This window comes from Manihot esculenta, chromosome 7 (assembly GCF_001659605.2).
Source record: "Manihot esculenta cultivar AM560-2 chromosome 7, M.esculenta_v8, whole genome shotgun sequence".
Lineage (NCBI taxonomy): Eukaryota > Viridiplantae > Streptophyta > Magnoliopsida > Malpighiales > Euphorbiaceae > Manihot > Manihot esculenta.
Genome location: NC_035167.2, coordinates 31,217,647 through 31,239,317, shown reverse-complemented (window position 1 = coordinate 31,239,317; position 21,671 = coordinate 31,217,647). Strand labels below are relative to the sequence as shown.

The 21,671-nt window shown below is 32.1% G+C and overlaps 3 protein-coding genes across 4 annotated transcripts; 1 reads left to right on the top strand and 2 right to left on the bottom strand.

The window, feature by feature from the left end:
- Positions 1 to 253: 253 nt before the first annotated feature.
- Positions 254 to 6,915, top strand: LOC110618595 (centromere protein F). Of its 2 annotated transcripts, none has more exons than XM_021761762.2 (5): positions 254 to 434; positions 2,870 to 3,338; positions 3,487 to 5,497; positions 5,631 to 5,837; positions 6,317 to 6,915. In XM_021761762.2, the coding sequence occupies exons 2-5, from the start codon at positions 2,968 to 2,970 to the stop codon at positions 6,632 to 6,634; spliced, it is 2,907 nt and encodes a 968-aa protein (XP_021617454.1). In that variant the 5' UTR covers positions 254 to 434; positions 2,870 to 2,967; the 3' UTR covers positions 6,635 to 6,915. The 2 variants fall into 2 exon arrangements, with proteins under 2 accessions (XP_021617454.1, XP_043814211.1); XM_043958276.1 differs by lacking the exon at positions 254 to 434 and adding an exon at positions 488 to 959.
- Positions 6,916 to 8,626: 1,711 nt separating this feature from the next.
- On the bottom strand, positions 8,627 to 9,190 carry LOC110619053 (embryo-specific protein ATS3A). The gene has a single exon (XM_021762311.1). It carries the CDS (start codon positions 9,188 to 9,190, stop codon positions 8,627 to 8,629), a length of 564 nt encoding a protein of 187 aa, XP_021618003.1.
- Positions 9,191 to 11,361: 2,171 nt separating this feature from the next.
- On the bottom strand, positions 11,362 to 16,880 carry LOC110618525 (deaminated glutathione amidase, chloroplastic/cytosolic). Its single transcript, XM_021761669.2, has 9 exons — positions 16,631 to 16,880; positions 16,191 to 16,327; positions 15,874 to 16,002; positions 14,653 to 14,711; positions 14,173 to 14,285; positions 13,995 to 14,087; positions 13,112 to 13,214; positions 12,760 to 12,842; positions 11,362 to 11,738 (listed from the first exon to the last, which is right to left on the bottom strand). Exons 1-9 carry the CDS (start codon positions 16,847 to 16,849, stop codon positions 11,697 to 11,699), a joined length of 978 nt encoding a protein of 325 aa, XP_021617361.1. The 5' UTR covers positions 16,850 to 16,880; the 3' UTR covers positions 11,362 to 11,696.
- Positions 16,881 to 21,671: the final 4,791 nt, after the last annotated feature.

Here is a 21,671-nt window from a genome sequence, read left to right as displayed (position 1 = left end):
GTATACTGCCAAATAAAACAAAAGGAATTATTTTTATAATCAAGCATTCAGATTTTGTTTTTGAATTAAATTGAATTTAAATTTGTTTAATTGTCAAAAATCAATAATCAGTGGGTTCCACATTAACATCAGAATTCCCATTCCATCAAAGCCCCGCTCCTCCGCTTTTTACGCGGCATCCCAAATATTTTTAAATTTCATTTTCTGACCAAATTACCCTTCCATATTTTTTCCTCCATTTCTGATTTCTAAATCAAATTAAAAACATTTGGCTCTCTCTTGTGTTCCTCTGTTTCACTGCTCAAGCAACAATCCCTTCTTCAACCTCTCTCTCTCTCTCTCTCTCTCTCTCTCTCGCCTAAGTTCACTTGTTCTACAATTTCAACCTCTATTTCCCCGCCGGCATTGACGGCGTTACACCACCTGGGACCCCAGTAAGATTTCCTTTTCAGTTTTGTACTCTTCTTTGAAAACTCATTAATTACTAGTAGTTTCCTTATATTTCGGTTTCTGGGTTCAAGTTTGTTTATTATTTTTTTTTGGATTTTGAATTTTGAATTTCCTGAGAAGGTTTAGTATCTGGTCAATAATGGTAAGTCATTAACTTCTAGATTAGATTTTCTCCCAGTTTTTTTTTTAAAGTAAAAAGAGAAACCCAAGAAAATTATAATAAACGTTTTTGTTGTTTTGGGATTTTTTTTCCTATTTTTTCTGTTACTTTTTAAGTGTTTTTTTTATTTTTATTTTTATTTTTTTTTACCGTTAGAAGAAGGAGAAGCGCAAGGAACTTGTGAGTGAAGTTTTTCTTTTTATCTTTCTTTTCCTCCTCGCTCTGTTTGGTTGCCGAGAAAATTTGAGCAAGTTTAATTTTTCACAGTACCCTTTTGTCTGATATTGCAATTCTTTTCTTTCTTTCTTTGACCAAAATTGTACTGGATATTCAAACTACTCGTTACTATGTGAGTTATTTTCTTTTGATTTTCTGAGACACTAGGTAATCGTTAATTTAATCTTTGCTTATTCTCTATTTGTCACTGAAGCAGAGAAAATTAATGTCTGACTGAGAAAGAATTTAAAAATGAATTTCAATTATTGTTGTTTTCTCCTTAAGCTTTTGTACTTGTTATTACAAGTTGCAGGAATTTCGCAAATCAATTTAGGGATTACGTTGATTACTCTCGATTCTCGACATTGTTCAAGAGCTAAAAAGTTTATAATAAGTGATGCTGTTGTTGGTGTCAGACTTTATGTAATCATTTTACGGCTAATTCTTGATTCTTAGGGGGAAAGGAGTTTTAGGGTTTTTTGAGAGTTGAAAATTGTGGGGTAATTTTGGCATTTTAGGGTTTTGATGAAGTGAGATTCAATCAGAAGCCCTGACATCCTTATATTTTATTATAATTCTGTTTTGTATTCTATAATTATTTTTTTTACAAGTTTGACTGCTGAAATTAACTCCATATTTTATTTTCTGTATAAAATATTAAACTTTTTTATTTACATAATTTTTTAAAAAAACTTTAATCCGAGCTATCAACGGTATAATGGCTTTCAATTTTCAAGCCCTAGCTATGTTGTTAAAGTAATAATCTGTGTGTGTGCAAGCATGAACAAATAAATCCTTACAAGCTAATCCCTGAAGATGAGCCAATTTGTTTGTATTAATTTATTTCTACGAAATTGATTCTGGCTTATGACTGTTTAATTCTGCTGCTTTCTGTTCATGTTTTCTCTCCAATTATAGCAGTTAATCTGTACTTCAAAAAGGCAACTAATCTTATTGAGATTTTTTTTTTTTGGGGGGGGGGGGGGTTGGCAGGTGTTGGTTGGTTTGGCTCTGTTAATCATAGTAGCTTTGAAATCTTAGTCTTGTTTAGGGTTTAGGTTATGTGTATTTGATTCTCAGTTGATTAGTTAAGACTTAAGATTGCATTTGTTTTGTTAACACCTACTATTTGTGGTTCTAATGTTGTTAGTGACATTATTCTGTAGTTTGTAAGGAAGACTATCTCTATTGGGTTTGGCACAGTACATCTGAATTTTTTAATTTACCATTTTCCTCCTGCTAGATGTTGTCTTTTCTTTTTTCCTCATTTAATTCTATACTATTTGTGCATCATGATTCCAATCATATGGTTCTTTCCAGTCTGAATTATAGGTTCTGAAATTCAAAAGTCTAGTAACCTTATTGAGATTTGCTTGTCTTTTACTTTTTTTTTTTTTTTTTTTGGTTTGGGGGGGGGGGGGGGGGAGGGTGTTGGTTGGTTCAGGTTCATCTCTGTTAATCATAGTAGCTTTGAAATCTTAGACGTTCAGGTTTTAGGTTATATGTATTTGATTCTCAATTTATTAGTTAAGGTTCCATTTGTTAACACCTAATATTTTTGGCTTTAATGTTGTTAGTGACATTATTCTGTAGTTTGTAAAGAAGAGGATCTCTGTTGGTTTGGCAAAGTATATTTGGATTTTTTAATTTATTCATTTTCCTCCTGCTAGATGTTGTGTTTTCTTTTTTCATTAAAAGAGAATAATATTGGATTAAATGCCAATATTACTTGTGCATCATGATTCCTATCATATGGTTGTTTCCCATTGCTTCAGGTGCCATTCATAATTATCTCCACATTGTTGCATGCTCTTCTTTTTCCTCTGTCAGCTATCTTAAATCTTAGTGTAGTGCCTTCAGGCCAAAAAAAAAAAAAAATTAATAGAGAACTTGCCAAGTTGTCTGCAGTTGTTTGTGAGTCAGGGTCTGTTACCCTCAGATTTGCTTTTAGCTGTCCCACTCTTCAGCAATCACAATGATGATCATGCATTTGGTTATTTATTTTCTCCATTCTTATATTTCTTTAAATACTTGTACTCCCAGGTTCAGTGAGCTTCGTATTTCTTCAGAACTCGCTATAAAAGACTGGAACAGAAGCCACTGTTTTTCATGAGCTACAGATAACAGTTTGATATTCACAGATGAAGAAGCTATTCTTTTTCAGATCTTCTTCCTCCAACATTGGAAACAACAGCAATGGTTCTCTGCCATCAACTGATAAACAAGTTTACTGTGATATCCCATTGGAGAACGGGTTGAACAATCAAGGTGGTGATAAGGCTGACAAAAGCTTCCAGAGTCCCAAGGGTTTGAAGTCCCGAAAGCAAGTTCATGATAACCTTACTAGTTCCTGCACCAGTTCATATCTTAGGAGGAGCCGCTCAATGTCATCAGCTGCCTTTCTTCTTGATGGACTGGAGCAAAAAGATTTTCCTTACATGGATGATCATAGTAGATCTCCTTCTAGTAGCATCAGCAGTGCTGCTCATCAGCAATGTGATCATCAATCTCGGTGAGATATTTTATTCACTAATATCCAATAACATGGATTTGTTGACTGTTCAATTTTATATTTCTAAAGTTTCTATGAGTAACAATGGTACTCCTTTTATTTTAATTTGTTCCTGTGAGTAATTTGGTGGGCTTTTTGTTTATGCTAGGAGAAGGGCTCTTACTCCTGAGGGGCAAGCCAAAGCAAAGCGGTTTGAATCGACATCCATTCAAAATGCATATGGAAAAGAGAGGCCTGATTCTTCTGGTTCGACTAAATCTCATCATGATTCATCAGGAAATTCTACTTCTAGCAATACCTCAAGCAAAGTTTTGGACCGCTACATTGATGGAGAACATCAGCGAGAGAGAAGTAAGCCCAAAAACAGTTCTCTCCAGAGAAATATTGTTGGGAATGGAAATGCTGGTGGAAAGCTTCCACCACGATTTCAATATACAGCTCCTACGTCACCAACAGATGGTGTCAAAGATAAACACAGGTCCAAGTCATTCAGGGATGCTAAAGGTACCCACCTTCATTTTTCTTCCAGAGATTGGGTGGAGAATGGATTTGGTCATGAATCTCCACAAAGACTTGCAAAAGATGTCATTGAGAGACTGTCCCAAACACATTCTTTTCATAAATCAAATTTTAAGGAGGTTAACCATGATATCCCAATCACAATTGAAGATATCTATTCCAGATCCATGAATAAATGTATTGATTCAAGTATAGATGTTCCTTCCCAAAAAAGTTACTCACCACCAGAAGAACCTTATGAGACCATTAATAGTTACAGTGGAGAAGATTTCTTAGGCTCTCAGAATCAAAATTGTTTACTTGGGAACAATTATGGGATTATGAACTCTGTTCGAACTGAGGATGCTGTAGATGTGGAATTGCAGCGAAGATCTAAAGAAGCTGAGCAGAGGGTATTGCTTCTCTCAGAGGAACTTGACCAGGAATGCTTTCTTCTATATGGTGGGTTTGATATACCATCCTTGATTCAGAATATTAGGAACCTAACGGAGGATAGGCTAAGCTTGGCTATTGAGGTTTCAAATATCCTAAACTCCAGAATTTCTGAGAGAGATGCCTCGAAGGAAGAACATAGATTGGCAAAGGCAGAATTGGAGTCGCAGACTCGAAGACTAGAGAAGGAGAAGGGTGAATTGCAGTCTGCATTGGAAAAAGAGTTGGACAGAAGGTCGAGTGAATGGTCATTGAAGCTTGAGAAATACCAATTAGAAGAGCATAGGCTACGTGAGCGTGTTAGAGAGCTTGCGGAGCAGAATGTCTCCCTTCAGAAGGAAGTCTCTTCTTTTACTGAGAGGGAAGCAGAAAGCAGAAGTGTGATTACATATTCAGAGCAACAGCTTAGACACCTGACCTCAAGGTTGGAAGAGGCAAGCAAGGAGAATCATGATCTAAGAGAAAATTTTTCTGAATTACAAGATAAGTACAAGGTGGCAGAAGAAGATCTTAATTGCATCAAGCGAAATTTTGAAGAGAAGGACAAGGAGTGTAAAGAGTTGCAAAAGTCTACAGCAAGATTGTTAAGGACTTGCAAAGAACAAGAAAAGACAGTTGAGGGATTGCGTGAAGCGTATAGCGTGGAAATTGAGAAGCAACAATCATTGGAGGAGTATGACAAGCGTGTAATGAAATTGCAAAGGGAGCAAATGAGGCTGACAGGCGTAGAATTGGCTCTGAGAAGGGATGCAGAATCTCATAGGATTGAAATTGATTCTCTTCGACATGAGAATATTGGCCTCTTGAATCGCTTAAAGTGCAATGGGGAAGAAATTGGTGCTCTAACTCACAAACTAGATAAAGAAATGTGGACCCGCATATGCTGCCTACAAAATCAAGGGCTATCAACGCTAAAGGAGAGCACACAGCTGTGCTCCAGTTTATTGGAATTCATCAAAGGAAAAGCAGGCCAAATTCCAGAATCTAAGCAGGATATAGAACTTATAAAAAATGGTTTAGATGCACAGTTTGTTGTTGAAGCTGATGTAAGGGTTCAAGGCTTTAAGCGTGGTGCTGAGAACTTGAGGAGGAGTTTGGAGACGATATCTTCTGTGCTGCAGGAGAAGTCCAGTTCATTTGCATCAAAATTTGAGTTGCCATGCACTAATGCTGATGGTTCAGTGAAACTAATTCATCAAACTTCAGAGGTAAGCCGCTACGTAAATCAAGGACAACTGTTCAATTTGTTGATGTAGATTGCTCAAGGATTTGGGTTGACTTATTGAAAACTTATTTTCAATCACCAATATTATTATTGATTTTTTCCTTTCATCTGCATAGGAAACCTTAAAAGTCGAGCTCAAAGCAGAAAGCTTGCTTACAAATCTGTTAAGAGAGAAACTATATACTAAAGAGATGGAGGTTGAGCAGTTGCAGGCTGAATTGGCAGCAGCAGTGAGAGGTACTGAAATCCTCAAATGTGAAGTCCAGAATGCAATGGACAACCTTTCCTGTGTTAGCCATGAGTTGAAAAACTTTGAACTTCAGGTAATCTACTTTGGCTGCAAAAGTACAATGTTCACTTCAAGTTCATCCACTTTTATACTAGTGGTCTTTACCCACGTTGCTATGCACCATACCTGTGTTTGCATCCTCATTTTTTCAAGGCAAACACCTGAGCTTTGGTATTTAAATTGATGGACCAGACTAGCCAGTGGCTTAAAAAAAAAGGGATACCCAAGTAGCTTAAACAAGAAAAAAAAAAAATACTACGCACTTCAACTCATTTTTATTACATGTTTGAATAGTGATATATCTGGTAGCTTTTTGAAATTCTTTCATTTATTAAAGATTGTCCACTTAATTATTGCTGTGGGTACTTGGCGGTTCCCCCCTTTTCAAAGCTTTCCATATTTCAAAAATGACAAAATCCTACAATTTCTTAACAAAGTTCCAAGTTCTCTCTTTGTTTTCAATTTCTTAACAAAGTTCCAATTTCTTAACTAGTTATTTCTTCTTTGTAACAGATGCAGAAGAAGGATGATAATATAAGCCGGCTTCAAAATGACCTCCAAGAATCTATGAAGGAGCTAACAATAATAAGGGGTATTCTACCCAAAGTTTCTGAGGAGAGAAATATGATGTGGGAGGAAGTGAAGCAATACAATGAGAAAAATATGCTTTTGAATTCAGAGATTAGCATCTTGAAGAAGAAGATAGAGGCCCTTGATGAAGACATACTTCTCAAGGAAGGTCAAATAACAATCCTAAAAGACTCCATAGGCACCAAACCTTTTGACCTCCTTGCCAGTCCTGATTATGCGCAAGAATTTTTGCTAAAATGATTTTCTAGCGTGCTGGCCTTTTCAGTAGGATGTGTAAACATTGTTTATAGTCCTATACTTTGAATTTCTTTCTTTCTTTTTTCCATCTTTTTATAGCTTCTATAGGCAGAATTTGTGAACATTCTCTCTCTTTCTATAGTGGGGTCTTTGTGGTAAAGATGGTATAAAAGCCTTAATACCATGATTCTTTTGTAAAATGCTGGCTTTCATGATTGTATGTAGTTGATTTTCTTGTTATCTAATTAAAAGCTATAAATAGAGAAAACTTTGCTATCTTTTCAGTGAAGCTGTTAGTTCTGATGATAATCCTCTTCTGTAATTAAGGCTATTCTTACAGGAATATCTTACTTTTGTACTCTACTGTTTTCTTTTAGTTTTAAATTTTATGATGTATTATGTATGAAGTCTCAACTCTCAAGCCATATTCTAATAATAGTTAGATTTATTGGACATTTGATTACTCGATTTTAAAAAATATATCAAAATATAATTTTTTTTATTTGGAAGGTCAAATTTTAAAAGAATTTAAAATAAATATTTTTTATAAAATTTTTGTGTTTGGTAAAATTAATAATATAAGAATTTAATCCAATTGTATTTTTATAAGAATTGATTTTGAATTAAAAGTAAATCTTATTAAAATTGTTAAAATTTTATAAGAAATGATTTCATTACGCTTATTTACATCAAAATTATTTAATTAGCTGTTAAATTTATTTTATTTTATTTTATTTTTACTTTTAATTTTAAAATTATTTTTTACTTTTAATTAATAATCGGTTTTTATAAAAAATACTTTAATTTAATAGTAACTATTAATATTTAATGTATTTATAATTAATATTAAAAAATTATTATATTATTTTATTAATTTTAAAAAATAATTTTTATATTTTTAATGGTAAAAAATTATATAAAATTCAGACTTTAAATATTACAAAAATATTAATAATGATTTTTCTGCCATAAAAATGGTTGTTATTTATAAAAATAAGTATTTATATTTAATTTAAAAATAATAAAAATAATGAATAAATTAAATTAATTTAAATTTTATTATTAATTTATCTAACATAAAAGAATTCAATTAAATTATATTATATTTAAATTGATTTAAAACATATGAAATTTTTTTATGAATAGCAATTAAATTCTGTTATATTTAAATTAATTTCAAAATATATGAATTTTTTTATGAATAGAAATGAATTGAATTCATTGATAAAATTCAATTCATTTTTTAGAAGAATTGCATACCAAATAAGAGTAATGAAATTTTAAAAATTCTACCCATTAATTTACTATTTAATTTTTATAATATAATAAAACTCTTTATTTAATTTTTTAATTTTATAAAAATATCTATTAATTAATTTTTTCGTATTAAAATATTTTAATTTTTTTCTAATATTTATCGATTAAAATAAATAAATTAATTAATTAGTAAAATTTTTAATATTTTATAAATATTTTAATATATTTTTAAAAAATAAAAAGACTAATTAACAATTTTTTTATACTCTAAAAACTAAATAGTAATTTCTCCTAAGAAAAATTTCAGGTTCTTGACTTTTCTTTGAAGGCCTCCAAATGTTTTCATCCCATCTTGCACTAACCATTGGTCCATTAATATTAGCAACTTATATTTTTTTTTGAAAATGAGAGAAATATTATTAACTCAAAATCATCAAAGAAATTATATAAGAAAGAGGGATATGAACCCAAATTTCTTAACCTGACTCAGAATGAGCCGATGTTCGCAATCTATACTTACTATAAATATTGTCTTTTCTCTATTGGTGGACTTGAATGGCAGCATATCTACATTGTCTAGTTGCATGTTCTTGCACCTTAAAGGAGTCAAGTTAAAAAGACAAATTTCCTTCAGTGGAGAAAAATGAAAATTTTTCCATATTTTCACTTCTTTTTTCCAATTGGCAAAGATACTTGAGAGGGCTAATGCCTATTAGCTAAATTCTACATTACATTTAGTTAATCTGAACCAAAACTTGCAACATGGGGCATAAATCTCTCTTTAGAATGACAATAGTCAAAACCATACCAAACATTTCCAGGCACAAATATTCTAAAATAGAACACATAAGAAACTGGCACTAAATGACCATCACCCACTTTATGCAGCACCTTCACCCAACCAGGTCTCCAATCATCAGAGCCCACCTTCTTAAAGTACAATGAACAAACACCTTGCATGCATGGTCCACTGGCCTCAAACATGTCAACAGAACACCTTCCAAATCCTCCATATGAACCAGTCCCATGCTTTCTAAAACCCTTTGGAGCATACAACAGCTTGGGATTCTTCAGAGGTTTCACTATGATTAAGTTTCCTGATGAGTCACTGAACCTAACACTGACGTGACCTTTAGTATCAGCTGATGCTGCACATGTTGTCTCAATCTCAATTGAGTAGGAGCAATTTTTTTGGGATTCTTGAAGGTTAGCGGATATGGGTAAGTTTTCAGTGGCTACATGAGAAGGAATTGTTGTGGTTAGAATGGAAATAACGAGTAGAACAAAGCTTGTTCTCTTCATGGAGGCTTTTAGTTTATGGTTTTTTGATGTGCTATTCTTGGTAGAAGTTGGTGAATCAAGATCCTTATATTTTTTTGTTGTAAAGGTTTGCTTGCTTGTAAAGAAGGAGAAGAGAGAACATAAAGAATCTTGAAATGACTTGATCTTACTAAAGCAGAATATTTTGAGGAAGTGGAAGTGGATTTACTTTGAGAAAGAAGGATTCCTTCAGCTTTCAATTGTGGAAATCTAATCTTTTTAACTGTGCATGAGCCATTTTATAAAAAAAATTTTAAATAAATTCTTATAAAATCATATAAAAATTTAATTTCTTTTAAAATAAAAATTTTTTAAATTAAAAAAATATTAAATTTAAAAGAAAAGAATTGAATTCTCGTAAATTTTTTTATTCTAAATAAGGATTTAAAAGTAGTGATCAACAATTAAAAAAAAAAAAAAACCAGTTTTAGCATCATTACTCAAAGATGAACCTTAACTTTAGCCATTGCCTAATGACCAGCAGTGCACATCCAATTGTCATAGGCGCACTAGAGCACTGTGTGCGGCACTTGAACATGCCTCAACAAAGTACGCCTCAACAAAGTACGGCCTGTCAGGTTCAGCCTATCGAGGAGTTTTGCTGTTAGGCTGACTTAACTCGACGAACCGAGCTGAGCGCCACACTGCTGGGGTGATTTTTGGGGTTGGGGTCTCTCGGCACGTAACACAATGATTCCATTATCAGTTGCGGAAGATCGTTACATAAAAATTAAAAGAAAAAATTACTATATAGTCCCTTGATTAGGTTAAAATTAATAATATTTCTATTATTTTCAAAATTACATTTTAGGCCTTCATATTTAATTTTGTTAATTATTTATTTAATCCTTTTTTCAATTTAACCGTTAGTCAAGAGATTAAAAGGTGATGAGCCAGGAACAAAAATATTACTTCTAACAATAGTTGAAAAAATGGACAAAGGAAGAAAAGAGTATGACAAATTTACAAAATATAAGAATTAAATCATTAATTTTACTATAATACAGTAATAAATAGGTTTTTTTGTCAGAATTTAACACTTGGGCTGCATAGATTGTGGAATTGCACTTATAGCAAAGAAACCTATGGTGCAAACAGAATAGAACAAGTTTTTAGATAGGGATCAAACTATAAAGAGATTCAAATTTGATAATTGTGAATTGAGATCATCATTCAATCAGTTCAGTTTAAATCAAATTGAACTGATTAAATCAAAAATTAAAATTTTAGTAGTAGTAAAAATGAAATCGAATCGATTTTAAACAGAAATCAATTTGAATTGAACTGATCTGATTAGATTCGATTCAATTTCGTTTGATCCATAGGACTTTTTAATAGATTTTTAATAAATTCGACTTAAATTTTAAAAATTTTAACGAATAAAATTTAAAATTTTCTAACTCTGCATTGGCTCGATTTGTTTACACAAGTTAAAAGTGTAAGCCTAATTCTATAGATGATAGGTACAAGGTTCAAAGGTGTTCTTTTAAGTCCAATAAATTGAGTTACCCAGCAATTCAAGCCCAGAACTTTGGCTTATGTGTGATATATATTGTATGGTATAGCAATTTTGTTGATAGATTTTATGTTTCGGATTGAGATTGTAGGGTTTGAATTTATTTAAGATAAATTTTATTTATTTTCACAAATAAATGTTTTTGATTTTATTTTATTTTTTATTTTTTTTATAGTAATTGATTATTTGAAAATATAATAATTAATATTTTATTATAAAAATATAAAAAATAGCTAAAAATTGGGATAAGCTTGAAAATTTTCAATTTTATATATATATATATATATATATTTTATGTTTAGAGCATATTAGTTTTAGAAATTTTTTTCACACAAAAAACAATTTTTTTTTTAAACAAAAATTATCTTTTACAAAGAAAAAGTCATTTTCCCTACTTTAAAAATTTTTATTAATACAACTAAATATATATATATTTTTTTTTGAAATGGGAATCGAGATTGGAGGAGTAGAATCTGAGATAGTAAAATCTGAAATCTTTCAAATTTACTTAGATATACTTAGATACACTTACCATCAGACTAAACCTGTGAGTGTACTACTAAATTATATATATATATAAATGTATTAGTATCTTTTTTTTTTTTCCAAATTGCAGCCAAACATTGGAAATAAGATATTTCCTTAAAAGAATATTTCTATAAAAAAAATTCACATATACATGTGTTTAAAAGTCTGAACTTTTAAGAATTGTTGCATCAACTATAGGAAATCAGATAAATACTCTATTTGCTAATAATGCATGAATCTAATCTTGGAGTAAAGCACACATCAACAGCTTCCTGACAAAGAAACTTCAACTTATTTTGTAACTTACAATGCATAACTGTGTCATTCTTCTTCAAAGGAACACTAAGAAGCCTGTCCTTGAATTATAGCACAATGAAAAATTTGATGTGGCTTTGACATAAACTTCTGGATATAGCAGATCTGGCAAGATTCAATCTTTGGAAATCAGAGAGATGCAGATTTCCAGAAATCAATGGGCTTCCGTTGCTGAAATACAAAATTAGATTTGATTACAAACATAAGAATTTGCCATCGCATGACATATACCCTCCATTTGATATTTCGTAAGAATTAAATTCAATTGATTTCTTTTCTAACAATTCTCTTACTTGGAATCTTGGAATGAAAGACACAAAATTGAACTTTTGCATGATTTTGCAAGAATTCTTTTGAATTCTTTTCTTACAAAATGAACCATGTCAAACGAAGGGATATATTTCATTTAGATCACATCCATTCCCATCAACAGAAAATATACAGTGGGCAGTCTACAGTGAAGATTATGAAGAAGCCTATGAGGGAAATTTATACTTGGATTAGAATTCTTACTTGTGCTTCATTTAATTTATAAAATAGAATTACAATTCCATTCCCTTGAATATTTATTCTTACATAGAAAATATTTTCCACAGAACATATTTTCCAAATATAAGTTATTTTCTGCAAACAAACAGTGCTTTAGAATTTCTATGAAAAGTTTATAGTGTTCCACAGAATAGTTAAATGTGAACCAAAGATAAGAATAGCAATTGAACTAAAAGAAGATTTAGATTTTGGTACATTGAAAAATCTTTTGAGTATGCTTTTGATATTGTGGAGTCCATGGCAATGAAATTATCACCTTTTGTACTTGGCCTGCATCCCCTCAAACAAGGGTAACAACCACATTACTTGAGCTGGCTTAGCCAGCCTGGCTAAACCCCAACCAGGACCACCAATAACTCAACTCCTGCCTAATAGCATTTGGAGCTAGATCATGACGTATTTAATGTCTTTTAAGAAAAAGAAAGAAAATATTGATAGGACGGTGGACCTAGAATGGATTTAAAGTGTTTGTCTCTCAACTGCTAAGCAGACAGGTATTGAACCCACAGTAGATGCTATTCGTTAATCGCTGGACCCAGAACCCGGTCCGGAGTTTGGTATCTTTCATAGTCCACATTCATTGCTGTTCCAATTATTTTTATGATTTTATATGACTTCGTTAAATGAAATGAACAGAATTTACCTGGGCAATTGGTATCTTCGCTCTGACTGAGTCGATAAATGCAAAATCAATATCAGCCACAGTAATTCCAGTTGAGAGTCGATCTGCATACGAAAATAGAATCATATATAATTCATAAAAGTTGCAAAGGACGGGGAAAGCCAAGTGGACAAATCTTTTATAGCAAAAGCATCAAGTTGGTGAAGTAGACAGCGAGGAAAATAATAAAAGAAATGGTTGAATGTAATGACGTCAAGTAAGATTTATCAATCCCAGTAGTTAGATTCAAATTTACAATTTTGGGTCTTAGGAAAGAGGGACACCTATTTTAGTCAATTGGCCTATGTATAGTACTAGAGATGCTAGTTCTCACCTGGCAATCGACCAACAACTGTTCCCCAGGGATCAATTATTAATGTCTCACCATGGCTTTCTCTTTTATCATTATGTTTTCCAGCTTGTGCAGCAGCTATCACCTGACAAAACACACATTTAAGCACAAAGATTATGTGAGGTGGAGAAGCTGGAAATTTGTCATGTGAGGCACCATTCGTATGAAGAAAATAAGTACATAACTATTGAATATAAAAAAGAATATTCACATACCAAAAAAAAAAAACAAAAGCTACATCAATTGAAAAATGTAAAAAAGTAGCAACAAGATAGTAATTTCATAAAGACAAATTTTGAAATATTGATATTTTTTTTTTTTAGCTTTTAGAGAGAGTGAAATTGTATGGAGTAATGTTGTTCCCTTCCCCTTTTTGTGTTTCATATTATTGATCGATTCTCAATTCTTGGCAACCTTTACTTGATTTTTACATATGATACTTTACGTCTTGATTTTTATTCTAATCTAAAAAAAAAAAAAAATTATAGTGAGTCTTCTACATGAAAGTTTCAGCAAGCCTTGTTGGACCTAGCGGTTTTGATAGAAACATTTTTAAATGTACGAGAGGGAAAAATTTAGCTGGGGCAACAAAAAAAAAGTCTATAAATTATTTGAATTAATTATTCAAACTCTCACAAAAGATCTCAAACTTTTCAAAATCTCAATGGGGATACTTGCCCCACTTCTTATTCATGGTTCCATCCTTGATTTCATAAAAGATAGCAAAAGACAGATTGTCAAGAAACTAAGATTATCCTACAACTGTCAACTAAAATGTATTTATGCAATGATTGATTTAATGAATTATCACCAATCACATCAATCAAGGCAAGCTTAGTTCAGCTAAAGTGAAGGGATTTCACACATAGCATTGAGTCTCGATTGCACGAGCTCGAAGCAGAATCTCCCAGTGTGCCTGACCAGTAATTTTTGTAAAAGCTGCAGGTACCAATAGAACCTGCAGATAATGATAGAAGATTCAACATTCAAGGGTGACAAGCTAAAGACTAAGTTCTACGGTCATGTTAAGATATTAAATAAACCTGTGCTTCTTTTTGGAACCTGAGCTGCTGGTAAAGCTCTGGGAACCTTAAATCATAACAAACTGACAGACCCAAGCGTCCAACAGGGCTATCAACCGCAACTATATCCTTTCCTGGAAAGATAGTTGATACAGATTGATTACATATATAAAAAGTGTGACAGCATACAGTAATTAATAAAACAAGAGGCTAAATATCATAGAAGCTAAGATATTTTCTGAATGCATTGATTCACAGGCAAGGCGACTAACCATTATACTTTGACCCACAAAAATATAGGTTCATAAAATCTTTGTTCAGACTCAAGATCACTTGGCATGCATCTGACATTCAGTTAAAAACATATAGACCAGTAGCCAACTTATCTTCTCATATATTCAGAAGCAAATATTGAATTAAGAAGGAAATAATGTCACTATGTGTGTGTGTGTGAGCGTGTTAATTACAAGAAAAATCAGATACATAGATAGAAGAGCTTACCAGCTTCTGTAAAGCTGCTTTCCTTGTAGACTCTTCCACCAGGAACATCTACATCAAACCTTCATTTAAAAAGAAATCTTCTGTTTAAAATTTAGAGTGTTAATTAAGCTTAAATCACAGAGGTATTAGGTTTATGTTAAAATCAATTGAAATCAGAGACAATGATGTGATATGGTACATCTACTTTGGATAAGCTTTTCAAAATCATCAACTCTACTATTATTTTGTTATTATTTTAATTCCTTTTTGGATTTGAAGAGATGAAGTGTTGATTTTAGTCAATTTCTTCTTAGTCTGTTATTGAATTCTCTGTTTATTTATTTTATTTGTCGACTGTTTGATATGCGGCTACAACTGTAATAAAATTGTATGTTTTTGAGCAATTTTGTTACAACCTAGTTTTCTATAAATCAAATTTACATCCACATCCATCAATTAGACCACCACAAATTTGTCATCTATTCTGTTTCTGCTACCCCAACCAAATTACCACCAGAACTTTCTTCTTAGCCGACCAAAATTGCCAGCAGAATTTCAGGTATAGGAATTGGGAAAATCATCCCAAACCCAATGAAGAGGGAGGAGATTCAGCTTTCGGCAATTATTATATGAATGTTAATGATTCTTCTTCCAGCACTTTCATTTGCACACATGCATGAGCTATGAGATGCAGCATTTCCATGTTGTGATGATGTGTGTGCTGCTTAAAATTACTAAATACTGTTCTATTTTAATAAAGAAAGTGCACAAAGTCAACCTCAACATGAACGTGTTTCTGCTTTGAGAAAATGTTGCTTCTTCATAATTCTTTTATGAGATTAATTTTATTCTCTTCTCAATGTGAAAACGGGAACAAAGTCATCTACTTGTTCAGGTAGGGAGGTTATGATTACGTGTGAGAACATGGGTAAACAGCAGGAACCTTTTGCACTTGTGAGGATGTGAGAATGTGCAAGTCCATATGTATTTCTTGACAACTGCTTTATGCTATGATTGCTATCTTTCAACAACTAAACTACCCGACAAGAATGAGTCACTGAACATGACATATTTTTCCCTATCACTACCAGAAAATAAAAATCTTAAGTTCTAGTAACCCAAATTTTAAACCAAAAAAGTGCACATTTTCACTTGTAAAAAATTGCATTTAGAAATTTTCATAGAACAATAAAAGATGGGGGGAAAAGCATCGCACTAAAATAACAAACCAATTTATCTTACAAGAATATTTTCCGATACGTATCAATAATGTTCCCTCTGTCATCAATGATAACATGTGTGTTGCGCAGGTGCTCATCATCACATCCTTTTTCTTGGAAACCTCCAAGTGATAACCAAATGCCAGACTCTCTGTGATCCATGAGCGCAAGGGAATTACAAGGCAATAATCACAGGAATTATACACTATTCAGCAAAGAAAACCACAATGTTACATCAACAAAAGGGAAATATAAAACAGAAATGAGCAAAATAAGCAGTGATTGTGACAAACAAATCAAGGGAAACCAAGTAATTTATGCAATAAAGCAAGATCCCACCTTGCCAATGAGCAATACTGTTGCATGATGGGACCATCCAAAGGTTCTGCAACCTTAACACTGTCCCCATCCTTAGCCCCAATAAAAGAGAAACTCTCTGGTAAACAAAGCAATTTTGCCCCAGCAGCTGCTGCTTCCTTTGCACATACAAATCACAAACTATAAAAATTAGCTTATAACAGTGCCTTACTGCCTCACCACTATAATCAAGATTCCTACTTTTTCATGCCATAAAGTAATATTCATGCAGTAAAATTCAAAATTAGAGAACCCAACTAAAAAATTGAAATTTAAACTGCAGGATTGAGCAAAAATCTCATTTAAAAATAAAATTCAAAATTAGAGAACCCAACTGAAATATTGAAATTTCAACTGCAGGATTGAGCAAAAATCTCATTTAAAAACATGGAAAGGGGGTGGGGAAGGGAGAGGTGAGTTACTTTAGTAAGACGAGAGCAGGTAGCGAAATTGGCGGCGAGGTCGTTGATTGAGGTCATCTGAGCTGCAGCGACTCGGACTGTGGAGGCCGCCATGTCTGACTCGGCACGTGACTGAACGGTCAATGAGCGAAGCCGCAAGCTAGTGATTGTACAATGGTGAGTCTGGTTCCTTATTGTCGCAGTGAATCGGCCACAGTTGAGAGTGAGACTAGTTGGCATCGTTCGCTGGCGAAAGATCCTTAGAGATGTTAAAAACGGAAAAAAATGACAAACGACATCCCGTTTTCATTTTCCCTTTTTTGTCTTTGGCCATTATATTTTTCTAGGAAGTAATTATTTTTACCCCAAACTTTGAGCGATATTTAATTTTCAATAAAAAATTAATTAAATTATCTAAATATTTTGACATATTTTATGGATATAAATATAATTTATTCTTTATTTAATATATATATGTATATATATAAATGATGAGGTTGAGATCGAGGGATAATGAGATTGTGAAATTTGGACGATGTGGATTGATTAGAGAGAAAAATTAATGAATTAAATCAGTCTGAAGTGTAGTAAATGAGTATAATGGAGCTGGTATACGTTTGGAGAGATTACAATGGTGAGTCGGGTTTAGTAAGGATACATATATCTATGGTCATATAAGGTACTCTTGTAGTACATCCCATCAAACAAGATAAGAATGTTTTTGAAATGCTTTTAAGACGTTTCATTAATGGCAAGTAATTAGCTAATAAATAGTGAGTCCGGTAAACTCATGCTCCATCTAACATACATACTACAACGGTACTGGTACCATACATAAATTTAAGATTTTGTATGAGTAAGAGGTGAAGAAGGTCAGACTCTCGACTAATGATATAACAAGGTCAAGAGGGTGTTGATATCCGATCTGATCTTCTACCAAGGGCTTCTTTCCACAAAGACCTATTATATCAAGGCTCCCAATGTGGATGAGCGTATCGCTCTATTTTCTTTCCATTTTCCTCTTGATTTTATTGATACTAAAACTGGAAGAAAACTTATTTTCTTCCTCAAACAATTTGACTATGGTATTCTTTTTTCCTCTTTCTGAGTTCTTCCGCTCGATTTTTAAATTTTATAAAGTATCTTCTCGAATATTAACTCTCAATTCCATCTTGTTTATAAATGCCTTTGAGACAATGTGTTGAGAGTGGGGTTTTGCACCCTCAATAGGTTTGTTCCATACATTTTTTAAGCTCTTTAAGGCAAATAATGAGTTTTTAAATGGACTGGTTTGACTATATTCATCGGCCATAAGGATTCTATAAAGCATTAGGTTGAGCATTTTGTCATCACCGAGGTTAAGAAAACTTATGATTGGAACCTAGAGCTAGGATGGAGGGGTTACCAATTCTTTCTTTAATGCCTTTTCCCTACTTTCTGAATGAGAACAATTGTATTTTGCCCGAATAACATCCCTTTCTTTCAAATATGATGTTTTTAAATGTCTAGTTATTGTACGGTGTTGATAATCTGAGATCCAGAAAGAAGTAGAGTTTCTGTGTGTATGGGAAAACTTAGCCTGAATGGATCGTACTCCCATCTTTTATTCTTTTTTTTCTTTTCCTCTAATGACGCATAACTGCCACTTTGCTACAGTGCCACCTGTCGCTGTCACACAGAGTCGTATGTACGGGTATACCTGCCAGCCCACTATCGTCAGGCGGCCATTTAATTCCCTTTCAGCGCTCGTGCTGATAGGGTCACAGCATAGCTGGGCTTGCTCTCCTACTCCCCGTCACGTTAGATGAGCTAGGTTCCTCTCTGGTGAGCCCGAGCCCTCGGTCAGTCCGGCCTACTTCAACTGCGGGTTGGGTGGTGTGCTGATGGGTTAGCTTATGTAGTGGGCTATGATGGATAGTGGGCTCTGATGGTTTTTGGACCTGCCTCTTCTTCCAGAGCTTGACATCAGCCTGGGTGCCAGCGGCCCAGCGGCCATCATGTGTGCTTCTTTTCCACAAAATTTTGCTTGCTTTATCAACTTTTATGCTTAATTTCTTCAATCATTGTTTTAATTTCAATAGTTTCCATAGAAAATGTTTCCACCCCACAAAACTTTTTCTTGAATAGAGATGTCGTAAGGCAAGCAGTTGAGGCCTTTTGGACCCGGAAGACTAAGGATGTGATGGAGGAGCTACTGAGGCATTTTGGACCTGGAAGACTAAGGATGTGATAGACGAGCTACTCGGGATTGAGCCAGTGTCGATCAGGTCTCTTCTCCTTTTAGGACCTGCGGGGGCTAACATGGACCTAGCTATTGTTGAGGTCGGTCAGACTAAAACTGTCTTGCCTCCTATTGAGGATTCTCATAATCAAGGGGAATGCATAGAGATTCCCATTGTGAAGGTAGTCAGCCCAAGTCATTCCTCTCCAACTAATGAAGCTTATGAGGGTTTAAAGAAGAAAAATTCTAAGCAAGCCATGAGGGCTTAAAGAAGAAAAATTCTAAGCAAGCCACCAAGCCATCTACTGATCCTTCTAGTGTACCAGCAAAAGGAGAAGGCTCGTGATGGAATCCAATCGGACTCTTCTAAATAAGGGGATCACTATCCCTAGTTTAAAGAGGAAATCGAGTTCGAACCAGGTGGATAAAGGTAAAGGGAGCTCATCTCAAAACTCTGGCGGTGATCTTCCTATTGCTCTAATACTCAATGAGTTTGGGTTGCACTTTTAGCAAAAGATACAGCCAGAATTTCTAATTAAAAAATAATAATTTTAATTTAATTTGAACTCATAAACTATTAATAAATTTTAATTTCAAAATTTGCTGACTGGATATAGGTTGCTATGTGCTGTAATTTACTGGCAATTTATTTATTGTATTTTTTTTTATTGATTGCATTAATAAAATTTTATCAAACAAATAGATATATCATCCCAAATAGAGAGACGATTATGCCTAATAGATTCTCTAGTCAAAGTATGAGCAGTTAGAGCAGCATTATGACGACCTATCTAACAGAAATATCAGTTATAGAATATAATAAATATTTATAATTATTCAAAATCAAACCACTGCATAAAATAATTTGATAAAAATGCTCCTCAAATGCCTGTCTAAACTCCTGCATAAGATAATTTGGTAAAGATACTTCTCATTCTTTCTCATCTCTCGAGTATAAATCATTAAACTCTCCAGAACAAAACCATGGAAGAGAGTTTCTATGAGATAAAGCTCGAATAAGGTTCCAAGATTGACGTCATCGTTGCGATTCTGGAAACCCATAATAACTAGTAAACTTCCATTAAACATTACCTTCCAAAACAACTGAATCAATAAAATTTGAAGAAAAACCAACTATAGAAACAGACCCATGACTCTTCTACATTAATGAAAAGTCTCCTTCCGATCCTTGTCTATTGACTGAGAAGTAACCATCAAAATGTAAAAAACTACGAAAAAATTTCATACGAGAACTAAGAGCTTTTGTTTCCATCAAAAATAAAATGTCGAACTTGTAACTAGGAACCAAATCCTTCAATACATTAACTGTCCGAGAATTGCCGTCATAAGTTTGTCAAAGAGGTCTGCATATTCTGAAAATTAATTGGATTGTATGTGAGAAATATTTCCATCATACAGAAATCATAAATGACGATCAGAATATTTCTTGAGCTCGTAATAGGGACAACAACATCTTTTTCTTCATCGATAGTCAATTAACGCAGATTGTCTTCCAATGAAAAGAGGAAATAAGAAGTTAGGTTTAAGAAGGAGGAAAAAATGAGAATATCGAGTTATAAAGGATCAGAGAGTATAACTTCAAAAAAATTAATGATATTTATTTATTGTATTAAATGGTTAAAAATGGCCCTGGGTTTTTTTATTATTAAGCTCTTTGTTTGAAACTTAGTGTCTCTATTCCTGCAATTTATCAATAAGCTTAAAAAATAAAGACAAACTATCAATGAGCTTAAAAAAATTAATATATTTTAATACGGTGAACATTTTGATAATAAATATTTTTTTCTATTTTATAATTTTTATTTATATTTTTTTATTATCTTAAAATTATTACTTAATTTTTTTAAATTATAATAACATATAAATTATTTATTACAATTTTATTTAATTTTTAATTTTTTTTAAAATATCTTTTAATATTTAATAAAATTTAATATGTTTAAAATAAATATAATTAAAAAATTTAATAGAAAAATATATTTTTTAATGTGTGAAATAATAAAATAAATAAAAAATTATAAAAATTTCCACCGCTTTTTAAAAAATATAAATTACTTTTTAATTGTTTAATTATATCAAAATTAATATATGTTTCTTAATTTATAAAATTTAATTCTTTAATCTATATATTATGATCTTGTTAATTTAAAATTTTTTCTAACCAATTTTCAATAAATTCTTCATTAGTAGTCTATGATTATAAAAAATACCCTTGTAATAAAGTTTTTTCTTTAAATTATATAAAAAATTATCTGATATTATCAAAATAATTTAATTTATTTATTTTAACTTTATTAAATTAAAAACTATTTTATTAATTAATTTCTCAATTTTTAAAAAATCTATTAATTAATTCTTTTATATTAGAAATATTTTAAATTTTTTTATAATATTTAATAAATAAAATTAATGAAAAATTAACTAATAAATTTTTTTAATATTTTGTAAATATTAAAAAAATCTTACAATTATAAATAGTTTTACCTATTAAAAATTAAATTACCGGATACTTTTTTATTATTTTGTAAATTCATATTTAAAAAATATCGGTGCATTAAATTACATTTTAATATTTTGTAAATAATATTTTAAAAAAAAGGGAAAGGCTCTTATCAAACAAACCGTAAATTTATATAAAATCCGTACAATAAATTTCATATAAATAATATAGAAAATAAAAATATTGTTGAAAAGGGAAGTTTAGGATTTCTATAATAAGGATAAAGGAAGATGAGAGGAAGTTGCCTAAAATGGTGGGTTCGTTGCAGGTAAAAGTCAAAAAACCAAAATAAATAAATAAATAAATAAAACAGAGGTGAA